General features: G+C 39.3%; 1 protein-coding gene across 1 annotated transcript in view; it reads right to left on the reverse strand.

Annotated features, from left to right (window-relative positions):
• Window positions 1-1,306: 1,306 nt before the first annotated feature.
• LOC135478249 (solute carrier family 23 member 1-like) overlaps window positions 1,307-16,403 on the reverse strand; it is a 30,081-nt gene continuing 14,984 nt past the window's right edge. Inside the window, exons 15-18 of the mRNA XM_064758521.1 lie at window positions 4,082-4,277; window positions 3,524-3,786; window positions 2,281-2,438; window positions 1,307-1,762 (exon numbers count right to left, since the gene is read on the reverse strand). Of these exons, the coding sequence (XP_064614591.1) occupies window positions 1,307-1,762; window positions 2,281-2,438; window positions 3,524-3,786; window positions 4,082-4,277 (1,073 nt within the window). The remainder of the gene's footprint in view (window positions 1,763-2,280; window positions 2,439-3,523; window positions 3,787-4,081; window positions 4,278-16,403) is intronic.

Below are 16,403 nucleotides of genomic sequence, written 5' to 3' on the forward strand. Positions count from 1 at the left end.
ATACGACGGCGGCCAGCATTATGGTGGGTGGAAACTGGGCAGAGCCGGAGAGGAAGCCAGCATGAGCTGGACTTAAAAGAAAAGAACACACTGATACAGCCTATACGTTAAATGAAAGAGCTATACTTAAGATTAAATAAAATATCTCTGTATGCATGTATATAATAGATATAAAAATATATCAGCGAAAACTTTATAAAATGTAAAAAAAAATTAGAATTCCACACAGTTTGTTTAACTCTTTCATTTAAGGTATAGGTTGTATGAATGTGTTCTTTGCTTTTCAGCTGAACTTTAGGTCACACGGGTTTTAACCCTGATTATCCTATCTCCACATCTACTGACTCAGTTGCAATATATATATCAGTGAAGAATTAATCGAAAATAAATGGTTATTTTCCGTGGAAATATTTGGATAGATTTTATTTAAACAAACTAATGTTGATGCACAATCATATACTCTGAAAACAGAGGCTCTAACAGATTCGGTCGATTAAAGCATTGGTTTCACCGCAAAGGATTCGACCCCTGACTAATGAGCTCAAAGACTGGAAACAGTTTCTTGCTGCTTCGTCTGCAACCTGGAGTCAGGGGGTTTGTCAGGCGCATGTACCAAAAGGGAAAGGTAATATTCCTCAGTGGGGCGTAAAACACCGATCAAATAAAATAAAATAAATATAGCGAAAGTTGGTCGGTCATTTAGGCAAGTCTGGTTTCCCCCAAGTCACTTATCTGACTATCATATATTAAGTGAAAAATACTTTTGGAATACAGCCCTTAAATACAAATAGGCCCCGTGGCAGAAGAACTTCCCACCAATGTGATCACTGTGAGTTCAAAATCCACCTTATCATGGCTGCTTTTCTCTCCGGTGGTACGTGAGTATATCTTTCAGCAACCCGCGGATGGTCGTGGGTTCCTGTCACCATAATATCGTATAAGTGAAACAATTTTGAGTACGGTGTAAAACTTCAATCAAATAAATAAATACCGATCAAACAAAAGGAAACATATCTTAGTCAGTTATGGAGAAACATGGCGTTCGACATGAATTTATTCTTAACAAGAATAATAACAAAACTTTAAACAACCGTATCACATATTGAGAAAGCACAAAATGAGCTGCAACAATGATCAGGTAGCACTATAGGGACTCTGGTAATCTTGCCTCTTTGTTATGCCGGTTTGGTACCAGTAAGAAAAGAACATATTTCCATGGTGGGAAGAACTGTCAAACAGTAGCAGGTTTACATATAACCTGTTTAGCGAGCTCCGAGTCGGTATAGAGTTTTGAGAATATAACTCCTCACAGCATACAGCTCTCTTTACACGATGTGTAGCCACTATCCGTGGATGAAGCCGAGTCGGAGCAAACAGAAGACATAGACGATTTCCTGAATGAAAGTCCACTTGACACTGGCCGACTGCGGGATTCCATAAGGGCTTCGGCGGAGTCTTGTGCCAACGTTTTAGCATCTCCAGCCTGATGGGAGCAGATTGGAGTAACCTCTTCCAGAAGTTTCGACAGTGGAATCTCCAAAAGATTGATGTTGGGCGTGAAAGATTTCAGTACGTCTCTCATCACTACCAGATCACCGTTGCAGTGTCGTTTGCTCCACTTCAAGGCGGCGTCCCATTTCGTTTCTGCTGAGGCACGTGCGATCGGTCTGGCCAAAAGTGACAAGGCAACGTCTTTTGGAAGGTTTGCAAACTCTTGAACTTTAAAGACATCTTCTGCGTATCTGTCCAGGAAGGCGAATATCTGCAAACAAAATATATCAGTCATACATAAGCATTGTTTCCACAAACTCAGATGTACGCTGCTTCAAAATGAAAGCATGTATATATCAAATATCTGTTTTTGGCCTATATACACACTGAGGTGTGTATATAGGCCTATATATATATACCAACACTTATTTCACCACAGGTCGCAAAGGTCACCTTCACAAAACTTCGTAAATACTTTCTTATTGTTAATTAGCTTTTCTTTTAAATTACATTGTTACGTCATAAAGGACGACAAAATCGTGCGATGTTGTTCATGATACGACATTATATTTTTCATAAATCTTGTTCATAATTATAGTTCTGGCCGTACGTGGGAAGGTCTGCCAGCAACCTGAGAATGGTCGTGGGATTCCAGCAAGCTCGGCTCGGTTTCCTCCTACAATAATGCTGGTGTCGAATAAGCGAAATATTCTTGAGTACGGCATAAAAAATACCAAATGACATAAATAAATAAACATAATTATGAAACAAGAATGTTTAATGCCTTACCTCGCTCAAGACATCTTTTGTGCATTTGAAGTGAGTCTGTTGTAGCGTTGTCATGTATAGAGGCAGGACAGACTGAACGTTGATGAAGCTACGGGCAAACTGGAAACAGGCTATTCTGAGGTCGTCCACGCCGTAAGTGTCTGCAGCGTTCATGACACCTAAAACAGAAAATATTAAAACATGTATATACATGTATTTTTCCTTATTTTAATTTAATCCGTACTCAATAATACTTCACCAGATCTGTTAACCAATATTCATTTATTTATACGCCTGAGTTTTACGCCTTAGTCAGGCTAGTTCAAGTATACGACAGTTGTCAGCATTACTGGAGTATATGGAGGGAGGAAACCAGACAGATCCCGAGGGAAACTAACGATCATTCTTATGTTTCGTGTTAGTAGGGCAAAGCCATCTTATATATTGTACTCTATGTACACGTATGTGCAAACCCTGAGGTGTGAATAAATTTGACCAGTTAAATCGCCTATTTTAGTGTGCTACGGATTTTCTCACGATATGCCACTGATAACACCCTATCGTTTCCATCCAATAACAACCTCGCATACGTTAAACAATGAACTCTGCTATGTAAGGATTTGGGGGCAGGCAAAGGATTCCAGAGTGATATTTGTCTAATTTCTTACACACATAACAACTTTTTTAAACTATATTTCCAGGAGTGCAAACACTAGGTTTGTGTTAGAAAAATAGGTAGTTTAGTAGTGAAGTATAACGTATATATGTCATAAGATTTTTATTTCTACTTGGAACGCAAAGTGAAAACTATCAGGCCAGGTGTGGTAGAAAAGAAATACCACCAGTTCTGTACCTCAAACCTTGCCGACAGGAAACGTGTACTATTACTTACTGCGCAATAATGGGTAAAACCCACCCACTTATATATGAGTCCCAACCCTCTACGATTCGATTATATAATACAGTATAGTATTGCGTAGAAACGTTTTAAATGTATGCGATATATTCTAAGCATCAAAGGACGACGCGAAAGTATCATTGCCGAAATCTGTGATAAGTCCCTCATTAACAGCAAGACTGGGTGTACAACACAGGTATATCGTCCCAAGCAGTTGAATGACGAGATCTGTGCACTATTGGTGTTTAACCCTGACAAAATGCCATACAGTATGCCACATACACACTGTTGAACAAAACTTTGGGGCCCAGACAAAGCTACAATTGCCCCAGAGATTAACAGATAGCCCTCGTGGTAAATACTTACCGATAACATTGGAGATGTCGACACTGACAGTTCCGCTCTGGAGGAAGAGAACAATACGGTTAAAGATACTGGGCTCAAAATCAGGCACCTCGATGGTCAGGGGTCCCGCCGGCGGCAGGCTGCCGTGACCATTGGTTGTCTTGAATCCTTTGCCGGTCTTTCGCTTTCTTAGAAAATTCAGCAGTTTGTTACTTCTCTTTTTCGGAGTCGGTTTCAGTTCAGTAATTTTTTTCTCCTCGGCCAAGATCAGATTGTAAAAAGCCCTTAAATGAAGAATGGTACGTGTGATTGTTAATAAGGAAGAAAAGTAACCGATGTTTAGACTGGATGACATTTGGGAATGGCCAATAATAGTCAGATGCAGATGGAGAAATATCGCTGCTGTATGCAAGAATCTGTTAATCCAAGAAACACAACAAAGCAAATGAAAACACAGGGGAGAAGCTTGTATTTATCTACTATGTTTTACTGATTCATCATTTTATACCTGGAACTGAGTGTTTATTAGCTCGCTTGTGCCACTTTGCACCCTGGTTCAGAATGTCATTTTGAACTCACCTGCATCTTGTTGTAAGTATGACCTTCACCCCGTATACGGGCACTCTATCACGGCCGACGAGAAACTTTACATCGCACATGTCAGACATACCACCCATGAATTGGAGGTCGTCACAGAGCGCGCTGGTATTCTTGTAGGCCAAAAACTCTGCAGCTTCCGGGTCGGCCATTATGTCATTTAAACTCTCCATGCTGTCTGCACGCATAATCAGCGAATTTGAGACAAAATTTTCAGTCCTTACAAAGCTCAAATCAAGTGATGAGCCTACAATCAATCAAAAAGTGCTGTTAGGAATATTTATTGTTAATTTGCAAAAAATACCTTATGAGCGATCCTAAAAGAATAACATCACATTAAATACAATAAAATTAACGTCAGGTGAAAAATGAGCGCAATTGTGTAACTGTTTTAAGTTTTGTAGAAATAGGCCATTTCGGTAACATTGTACTTCAAAAGTTCACGCCTATATATTCGTAAAGATTTATACTCTGTTAAACAATATGAAAAGTACGTCAGTCTTTTTCCTCTTAGCTTAGATTACTTCCTGATGTGAGAATAGTTACAATGCTTAATTTCGTTACTACGTTCAAATTTCATAATGTGGAAAACATTTCATCTGTCAAAACCCTAACATCTATTGAAAGTTTATGGATTGATATAGATGCGAAAAAAGATTATGTGATGGTATACTTACTGCTTGAACATGAAGACAAGATGGAATCGTCCAGATTTAAGGTTGAATGAGATAATCTGTAATCCATTTTCATAAATTGGAATCAGTCAACTAAATTTCTCCGTTCTGCTATATCTCCTGTTTAAAGTGTAGACTCGGTGGTTGGTTGATGTGTCTTCTTGGAGAGCGATCTGGGAATGATCTTATTCCCCACACACCGATCCGCTTTTTAAATAGACGGATGGGATTAAATATCGCTCAGGGCCTGGCACAGCTTGTGGTAGTAGCAAATTACCGTGACGGAGCTGAAAAGTAAAGCTCAATAATGTGAGACTGAGCTCTTAAAGATCTCAACAATGGCTGTCCACTCCTCCGGGCCTCTCGGCCAATCAGGCCACGTTTTACATTGTGTCAAGGGCGGCGCCGGTGGCACTTGTGAGGCACGAGACAATAGGCCTGGTGTGATCGCCCATTATTCCTTCACACTTGACCTTAGTTTTAACCCCACGGGGTAAGGAAGACGATAGTCTCAGGGTAGGGGAGCCGCTCCAAGGCAGGTGAACTTGTCGAAACATCTCTCATCGCGCACTCACGTGTCCTTATCCAAGTTTGATTAGAAAACAACATATACATTACTCCACTTGATGTCATTTTCTAAAAAAAAATGACATAATGATTACCTTCCATTAAGGCTTATTTTCACCATTTTGAAATGTCGCACTAAATTTTGAAGAGACATGATTGAATATTGACTTTGGAGTTTTTATCAATGTGTCAGGTTTTAACAGACTTAAAAATTCTTAGAAGAAACCTAAAATGACATTAAATCTTAACCACAAACCTGGTGACGGTTGTCATTAAGATGAAATAACTATCTAGACAGCTGACCCATTTATATTCCTCATCGTTCGGTGCAATGTTTGTTCTTCTTGGGCTTCATAGAGATAACAAATGTACACTTTAAGGGTAAAGTTCCCTACATCATTTGGATATTTACATTCTTAAAAACCAGTTTTTGGAGCTGTCGTTTGCTTTGCTGGTTGGACCAATTAACTTCATTTTCATTTTATTTTGAAGAGTGGTTGTATTGCGATATATAAGTCGTTTTGACGACAAAAAAATAAATTAATCATGAATGAATTGCACATTCAATGTTATGTTTAGTCTTCTTTAAATGAATGGTCTTAAGGAATTCAGAAAATGTTGAATTTACGCTTATTATAAAAGTCTGTAGATAGAAAGAGATAATCGCCACATTAATCTGAGATTATCTTTGATATATGAGGCTCTGACGTTTGTCTGATCTCCGCGGCAGTCGTCACGGTCACAGTACCGGGTATATAGACCGGACTGTATTATGCAGGGATTAATGTACGGAAGGCGCGAAAGAACAAAGTAAACAGGAAACAGACATACTTGACTTCATTATATCAGGCACTGAGAAATGTACTTACTGTGAAATTAGTTATTCGTGGTTTGTCTTCGTCCACTTTGATGTTTAATGTTTATGTAATCTTTGTCACAGCTGGTAAGGTTGTAGGACTTGTAATCGTCTATGGGTGAAGTCAGCCAGTGGGCTGTGGGCGAGATCAGTACTTCATGCCGCCTGTAATTAATTGTTTATCGAGATGGAAGAAAGGACAAGATGATTTCCCTTCCGCAATACACTGGATTTATTTACTTTATTCTCTTCAAATAAAGGGAATGCTAATCAATATCTGGTGTTAAAAAGATTTCTAACATTTCAATAATTTTAATTCCGCATTACTTAAAACAACTTTCTTCAATATAGTTTTCATAAGCATATCTGGCCGAAAAGTTAATTCAGTTTTCGTTATATTAGATTTTTTTTACAAAGTTTATATCTTTATTTTCATCCAGTCAGATACACACAGCTGAAGTCTGACATGCAGGATGTTCAAGCGGCTTTAACTGAATCACGTGACGCAGGTGCAACCAGCCTGGTTTTAGTTCAATGCCATGTGATTTCTAAGCATAAATAGTCATAACGAGATTACACGCCTTGGGGAAGCACGTGATCATAAGTAAAACAATAGCTTGAAAGAGTTTACAAGTATCAACGTAAATCCAACAGTCATTGCAGGTGAAAAAATGGTTCATTTACAAAGGGGCGGTTGTCCCATTATGTTAGGCTGAGCTAATCCGGTGAGGTGTTAGAGTGATTTGTGTCTGTATATCTGCCTTATTTGGAATTATAACGTATTTCAAGGTAATCTGTTACAGGCCTATGCTCGTGTGACACACACTGATAGGTGTTCGATGACGGTATTTTCTTGCATGGGATGACAACTTCAAACATTGCGTGTCGTGTTTCAAACATGTGACTAAAAGTTTCTTCCGTAAAGGACTGAGCAGAGTATGTGTGCATATTGTATTTCAAAACAAAGAACAAATATATAATATTTTACATTCCATGGAATTAAAACACAAGTTGATCATTGAATCAACTGGCCTGGTGTGAATAACCATAATTCGACATCACAGTCTTCACGCTGTTGATTTATTTATTTATTTTATTTGATTGGTGTTTTACGCCATACTCAAGAATATTTCACTTATACGACTGCGGCCAACATATTTGTGTAAGGAAACCGACCAGAGTCCGACTGAAACCCAGGACCATGTAAAGGTTGTAACGTTGTTGAGGACGGAAGGACAGGTGGTACGGTGACAATCTGAAAGGTGACAGGTGAACTTGACGAAACAGCGCTCATCCCGTACTCACGTTTCTTTATTCAAGTTTGAATACAAAACAACATTTACATTACTTTTTTGATACTAATTTCAGACAAGTTACATAATGGTGATGACAGACTAAGGCTCATTTTCATCCTATTGAAGTGTCGCGTTTAATTTTCGAGAAACCTAATTTACTGTTGACTTTAGAGTTTTGATCGATCTGTGACATTTTAATGACTTTATTTCTTACGTGACTGGGCGGTATGTGAGTAATGGTGTGAATAATAACGGAATGATTATGGCTGTCATTAAAAGGTTCATGTTTAACTCACTAAAATATTTCACTTGTGTATGCGACGACGGCCATGCAGAACTATGATTGGAGAATATTGGACAGAACCAGGCGAACACTCACAACCGGCCGCAGCTTGCTTGCTTGCAGACCTTCACACGTACAACAGCATAAGTGGATGCCAGCGTGACCAGTGCTTGAACTCATAGTCACTGTACAGCGGCCCATAAATAAACAGAGATTTGAGTTCTGCACATGTAGGTATTATACTTATACGTGCTCTTATTCGATCATACGACTTCTATTTTTTTTTTTATCTTTTAAGTTTATCTTTAAGTTTTATGTATGAAAGTAAAGTTACAGTAAATAGTAAAATGCTATAAAACGGATTAATGGAAACATTGTTAAAAGCAGATTTGGGGTTCCTTTATTGGATAAACCGATTTTCTCTTTATTTCGAAGACATCGTTTTGTTTTAAAGTCTAAGCAGTTTACATCAACATGGAGAACACATTCAAGTGAGTGAAAAATCGTGGGCTAGACGCACTTTTAATGTTTTGTTCTCAGGTTTGGGAACCAATTCAGTTTTTCAGGAAACTTTTTAGGAAGTTCTGACAATCACACATGTTCATGTGAATGTCAGTAGACCAGAAGAGATTATCCTCGGATTAGCTTTCGGATTATCGATGCTATAGGAGGCTGTCGTCACGGTCAAAGTACCAGATACACTGACCGGACCTTATTATGTAAGGATTAATGTACAGAATGCGTGAAAAAGCAAAATAGACAGGAAATAGCCAGACTTGACTTCTCTATATCGTACATTAAGAAATGTACTTGCTGTAAAGTTATTCAATCATGTTTATATGTTCGGCCACTTTGATGTTTAATGTTTATGTAATCTTTGCAGTTGTGTTAGAATCCCTGTCTGTGCTTATGCCCCCATAGCGACATTAAACAAGGGACCTTGGGGTAGGTTGATTTACGTTTCCTGTTTGGCTCAAAAGATACATTCATTGAAAATGTTTTTCATAATACATGTTCGGTAAGTGTTGTGTACGAATATATACACGAATATATCCCCGAACCATAATCTGCCTTGGTCTTGAATCACTCCGAAAACACACATCGACACACCCTAACAATTAATCATTTTCGGCTCACAAATTTTCCTTGCCTTCACCGCATAGCCTGATTCAAGATGCGCAAGTCTCAGATATACATATAATTTCAGTGATTGCCTCTCTGAACATGCTGTTGTCAGCACCTGAAGTTTAGCTTGGAGGACGTTCACACAGCTTTAACTGCGGCACTTGAAAGGGGTGCGAACTGCCCGATTTTAGGTCTGTGCCCTGTGAAGTATAGGCACATATAATCCGAGCTACACGGATTAGGGAAGCACGTGATCAAGGGAGAAGATAAAGTAAGAGCTTGGAATGATGTATAAGTATCAATGTAAATCCAACAGTCATTGCAGGTGACAGGTAGTTGACAGTTGACAGACAACAGAGGGGTGGGGTTATCCCATTACGTCATGCTGGACTAATCCAGTAAGGTGTTAGTGATTTGTGTCCGCGTGTATTATGTTTTATTTGGCATTACAGCGCTTGTGGAGATTAATCGTTAGGTTTATAGTTTGTCTGACACACGTTGATAATTTTTGATCACCCCATTTTCTTTCAGGGGATGTATTCTGTATCGTGCTTCAACAATGTGATGAAATGTGAACTCTGTTAAAGACCTTTCTGCAAAGCTGTGGACCAGTATATATTTTACCAATCGTTAGGTGGGCTGGGGCGGGGGGTGGTGGGATACTATATAGTGATAAACTGACAGGGTACAGGCGAACCTGTCGAAACATTTCTCATCGTGTACTCACGTGCCCTTACCCACCTTTGCTTAGAAAACAACACAGACATTAATCATTTTGATACTAATTTCAGACACGTTACATACTGAAGACTGAAGATTAAGGCTTATTTTCACCCTGTTGAAATACATACTGACTGTTTTTAGATACGTGTTTTATGTGGACTAATCGATGTGTCAGATTTTTTCACAATCGAGTCCAAATCTGTACACGGCTACTAAAGGCCCTTAATTCTTATATAACAAAACAACAGGTGGAGCGATGTGGTTTGTTTAGAGATTTATTTGATCGATTTATTTGATTGGTGTTTTACGTTGTACTCAAAAATAGTTCACCTCTACGACGGCGGTCAAAATTATAGTGGGTGGAAAGTGGTCAGGGCCCGATGAAAACCCACGATCAGGATGCTTGCAGACTTTCCCGCGCACGATCAGAGAGTATACCAGCACCAGCTGGATCTGAACTCAGAGCGACCGCATTGGCAAAAGGCTTCTGAGTCAATGCCGCGCACAAGAACGCTAACCTCCCCACCATGGAGGCCCGTAAACAGATAGAGATCTGTGTTCTGCGCATTGGTATACCTGTACATAATATTAACTTATTTACACGTTGTGCACTTGTGTGAAGTTATCAATCAGCTATAAGATTTTTATCTTTAATTTCTGAGGTTTAACTTTGCTTTTCCTTGAATTTTTACGTCAGTGTTAAAGCAAAGTTACAGCGGATGGTAAATTACTCTAAAGCAGTTTGCTGCGTTGTAGGTTAATTTATAAGCTCTCTTAAAATAAATTGTTTGGAGCAAATGGGGGCAGTGTAATGGCCCTCTGTCAATGCATTCACTTTTATTTGATTTAATTTCAGGTGTTTTTTAAGATGCTCAAATTGACAGGTGAAGTTTGGCTTGGAGGGTGTTCACACAGGTTTGATTGGGTCAACTGATGCAGGTGCGAACAGCCTGATTTAGTTCCGTGTCCTGTCAGGTGCAGGCATATACAGATTAAATGAGGGTTACACGGATAAAGGAAATAAATTTTGATCAAACCAATATTTAAATCCGTTGGTGTTAGTTTTGAGTGGCAGTGCATGGTGGACAGTTATTTGATCAGACTCAACCAAGGTTTGAACACTGTTGAAGACAAATGGATGGGGTTGGTATGGAAGTCTGAGAGAGGACGGACGAACTTGAGGATGGATGGACACGGGGTGTGGTGACAATTTGAGAGAGGACCAGCGAACCAGCTGAGACATCTCTCATCGCTACTCGCGTTTCTCATTCAAGTTTGATTAGAAAACAGAGGACACATCGCTCTAATTGATGCTGGTTTGCAAAGATGTTACAACATATAACGACCATTCATTGATGTTTCTTTTCACACTTTTGAATGCATGTATGTATGGTTAGGGTTTTACGTCTTACTTTTTTCTCAGTCATATGACGACGAGGAGTAATTAAGCGTGCGAGTGTGTGTATACAAACACACACACGCACACACACTTATATATATGTGCACGGAACGAGAGTCCACGCGGCCAAAGTGCTGCCATCACTGAAGTATCATGCCGAAAACATCTGACACGACACTCCACCCGGTTATGTTATACTGACACCAGGCCAACCAGTCCTGTTTCCTTGCTCCAGACTTGCAGTGCTGATCAACACGTCTTTGGTATCACTCGGCGCACGGTCTAACACTTTTGATATGTAAACTTAAATTTCTAAGATAGCAGTTTGGATATCAGAGTTTTTACCGCTTTATCATATTTTCACACAACAGCCCATGCGCCTAATACGCTAAATTGTCACTTGACGTGTTAAATGGCGGAACTGACGAGCATATAAGACGGAAATAACGGCGGCGAATTCAGATAAAATGAATACATGACAAGGGCTGTGTCTTATGCGTGTGTTCTCGGCACTTTGAAAAAACATTTACACAAGAAAAAGAAAAAAAATATGACATAATAAACATCAGATATGATTATCATCCCAGTAACTTTCTGATTATTGTTGGCATAGGCGGCTCAAACATTTGCCGATCTCTCCGACTGTCGTCACGGTCACAGTACCGGACTTTATGATGTAAGGATTAATGTGCGGAAACGGCTAAAGAATAACATAAACAGGAAAAACACACACATACTTGACTTCAGTATATCGTGCATTCAGAAACATACTGTAAAGTTGTAGTTATGCTACCTTAGTGCGTGTTCACTTTGGCGTTTAATGTTGAAGTAACGTTTGTCACATCTGGTAAGGACCATGGATTAGCGCGTGTGTTGGTATCCCTGGTAAGGACCATGGATTAGTGCGTGTGTTGCTATCCCTGGTAAGGACTATGGGTTAGTGCGTGTGTTGATATCCTTGCTACGGACCATGGATTAGTGCGTGTGTTAATATTCCTTATAATGATCATGGATTAGTGCGTGTGTTGGTATCCCTGATGATCATGGATTAGTGCGTGTGCTGATATTCCTGAAAATGATCGTGGATTAGTGCGTGTGTTGGTATCCCTGGTAAGGATCATGGATCAGAACTTATCGAAGAACTGCGAGTTTCATTGCCATGTGTGAATAGCTCGAATAAAAATGACCAGGTAATCCCAAGCCATTAAGCTACTCATCATTACTTTATCTGGTTTATTCTAAATCAAGGTTAAGTAAATAATCGAAAATGTCAAAATGTAAAGGAAAAGCTCTTTCCACATAGATAACATTTCTATCGCAATGGTGTAAGTCTTAAATCGTAACAAAAATAACAGACGTCAAGTTAGCCCCAGGCATGCTTATTGCATAAATGACCATGCATGTATTGTTCAAAATAACGTAACATCATATATTTATATACTTCTAATTTCAGAAATCCTCTGTCTGAGCATGCTGCAACGTTAACTGTGCCTACTGCAGCAGGTTTCTACTGTCCGATTCAAGTGCGGTGCCCGGTGGGGTACAGACATAACTAAAGTTAAACAGATTAAGGACGCACGTATTCTCGAGTTAAATAAAACCTATTAGTATCAATGTAAATCCAACAGTCTTTGCAGGTGGCTAGTAATTGATTGACAATAGAGGGGCGGGGTTATTATATTACGTCATACTGGGCTAATCTAATGACGTGTTAGAGGGGTGTGTCTCCGTATACGGCTTATTTGGAAAACAATGTTCTTGGGGACAATCAGACTAATATGTGTGACACACGTTGGCGAGCCTTTTGATGACGGTATTTTCTTCCAGAGGACACACATTCCATGCGCTGTGTCTTTCAACGGCGTGAGGAAATGTGCATTCTGTTAAAAAAAGACCAAACAGAAAAAAAAAAACAAGAGCAGCGACGATATTTGATTTTTGATCAGCTTGACGCGAATTAAATGAAGAAATTTTAAATAGATAAATCTTTAGATAGTAATTAGCACCTGCTTCAGGTGACCCAATCAAACCTGTGTGAACATCCTCCAAGCCAAACTTCACCTGTCAACTTGAACATCTTAAAAAACATCTGAAATTAAATCAAATAAAAGTGAATGCATTGACAGAGGGCCATTACACTGCCCCCATTTGCTCCAAACAATTTATTTAAACATGCCCATTCATCGGTTCCTTTGATGTTTAATGTTTATTTGCCATTAGTGATAATTCTCTGGATTTTCCAACCACATTATCTGGATATTTAATGTAGCATAGATCAGGAATTGATTGAGAGGTTAAGTATAATCTTACTACCAGTGAAATTTACCACTTTTTATTTATGAAATTATATACACTGTATCCATCTTTGTGATGGTTATGAAAATCTAAGTGAGGACATATTTTTGCACAATTTATGTGTAACTTGAACATAATAACCAGCTCGCCATAACGATCAAATATATACGACTACAGGATCGTTTAGTGCGTAACTGAAATCCGGTGTTAATAATGAACGCTAAAATAAATGCCAACTATATTTATACAAAACCAAAATTACTACATTGTATGAATTCTGTTTGTCGTTCAAGTAAGTGAATTTATAATTATGCTGTATCGAGGTAACCAGGCTTTAATATACTTAATTAAGTTATTATTTACAATGACATATACATTTTTATATTCATTTCTTTGTCGACTTGAAAATTTTTAATCTACATGTATTTTACATTAGCTTGAATAAACACGTCCCATTTACTTAACACGTGTTGTGGGCGATGCAGTTCACTTGCCAAAATAGTTTTATTTCTACACCATTATGCAGCATTAAACAGGTTAGATATTATTAATAGACAATGGAGAATTTAGACTGCTGTTCAACTCATCCTACATTATCACTGCGGGTGATTTGCGGGTAAATGACACTTGAAGGGCGGAGTTTTCCACATATCTCCACTGCGTTATTCCGGCAAGGTGTTTGAGTTACGACCGCTTCCGCATTTTGGGGTAATCGTCTCACCTACTCGAAAAATAACCATTAGCTCTATTAAGCTACCTTATTGCCTTTTTGTGGATGATACATTTCCAACGAAATCCAAGTGTCAAACCGAACAGCCGTATGCAACCGTATGCAGTCGTATGCAAAGTCGATGATCACAAGACACATTTTTGAAACAACAAATAGCACCAGTGCCCTAAAGAGTGTGTAAAAACTAATATATAAGTCGTAAATAAAGCGAGTAAAATGTAACAGAGAAGCAGTCACCACAGTTTTGAATGATGCCAGGAAAACGTTTGATTTTCTGGGCATGACACCCTCAAAGCATGAAGCCCCACAGCAACCATCGAGAAGTGGATTTGAACTCAGATCATGTTTGAAGACTTTGGTCACCTCAGCAAGTGAAACTCATTTAGTATTTTAAAATCGATCTTTTTTTTTTTTGGTTTTATTCCCAACCATGGCCAGTGTCGTATATACGTCGTCATAAAATCGATCGCAGCCTTGGATATATGAACAGTTGCAATCAAAGCGCAGCTGAGATGCATGTCTTGATTATTAACAATTTCTAAACACAAGATGCATGATTCGGATACTGATTTCATTCATTCGCCTAGAATATACCTTGCTTCTCTCTATCATTATTTAAAACTGTTGACTCCCCTCCTTGTATGAATTCATCTTGATTTCGTACGTTGTGTACTTTGTCAGTTTTTTGTGGGTTGTGTTAAACATTGTTGTAGGGAATTGGCCTTCCAAATGTTGACCTGGGTCCCGTTCTGCGAAATAGCCGCAAACTGCGCCTGGTGGAATTTCCATGACAACACACTGGGAAGTGATACATCACCATGGTAAATGCGCTTGAAGCAGCGTTGCGACACCTTTGTAGAACGGGTCCCAAGATTTGTATAATTGCGTTTGGTCAGTTGGTGGTACTTAGGGTTAATGAAGATTTGTCTGTTTCCTTGTCTAAACAGGTTATTAAACAGTGTAAATCTTCTAGATCAGTTAATTCCGACTAATTTCTTGACACCAAAGAAGAATGGTGCCGGGTAAGTGAGAATTCTCACAATCCTCTGGCAGATATATTTTTTCCAGGTTTTTCAGTCATACAGCTGAGATCCTTCTAGAGCTTGTTCCACTTTTCTCTATTATTAGGTATTGGTTTGTTGGATTTCAGAGTCAGTTGCTAGACATGACGATTGCTTCATGGTGCCCAGATCCTTCTGCCTTTACCATTAATCCTTCTGCATACAAGTGAACTAAATCTTTGCTACATTGTCTCCCACGTGCTGGGCGCTAGGTTCTTCCTGGTTGTCACGGTCGTACCAATGTGACCGACTCAACCATGGCTCGCACAGCTAGCAGACATGCGTGTTGGTAGATTTACCAGTGCGGCTCCAAATACACTCACCATTCAAAGCGTGGAAAGGGTTCAACGTGCTTAACGCATGGGCAAAATGTAAGTCACTTGCTTTATAACTGGGGGAAAACTGGGAAAGGGTCGGGATTTTCACTAAAAGCTAGAATTTGTTGCTAAATCCTGAACAGACTGATAGATAGTTCATACTTGATAAACCTGGTTTACGGTTACAGCTCTTGCAGCTCCTTCCCTGAGTTGTATGATTAAAGAGGTTACAGCGCAGGGCAGTACATTCTGATGTAAGCATCTGTCGAATAAAAGAACATCTGTGACAAATGAGGCAGTGATACAAGCATGCAATGTGACCCGATGGTTAATGCTATTCGAAGAAAAATGTCCTTCTCACGTAATTCATGGTGTATATAGATGGCAGGTCAGGTGGTGGCACCCATAGTGGCTGGTTACTGCGGTGAATCGTTATGTTTGCCCATTACATTTGCTCAAAGTGATCCACCACACTGTCAACAGAACGTTTTATTGTAATAGTTAATAGGACGTTAGTAGCCCTGTGTATTTTTACATTGTCTCGGTAAATCTGGCATCGGACCGGGCTGTTGTCTGTAGCGGAACAACGTACTTTTATTTCACATGGGTTGCAGACGCAAAGTCAGCATTGGATAGGGAATTTATAGATTTTTCCACTCTCAGTTCTTGTGGGGTCTTGGTGAAAACGTGTTCAACGATATAAGAGAAGACTTACAGCACAAAGAGTGAAATCAGAACAGCGACGACATTGTGGTAATTGGCATATGGTCATGTGGCCGTGTGCAAGATCCCATGTCTTCTACCATATCAGATGTGTGGGAATGCAATTTGTCAGTAATTTGCTAAAGGTCACTGGTGTGGAATCCACAATCTCACGCTGCTGCCGAAAGCGTCATGGGATAAGTACGCATGCCATGTCACCCCGAATGTCAAGAAATCACTCTCATCCCGCCAGTCATAGATGATAAAGCGTGTAATA

This window comes from Liolophura sinensis, chromosome 11 (genome assembly GCF_032854445.1).
Source record: "Liolophura sinensis isolate JHLJ2023 chromosome 11, CUHK_Ljap_v2, whole genome shotgun sequence".
Lineage (NCBI taxonomy): Eukaryota > Metazoa > Mollusca > Polyplacophora > Chitonida > Chitonidae > Liolophura > Liolophura sinensis.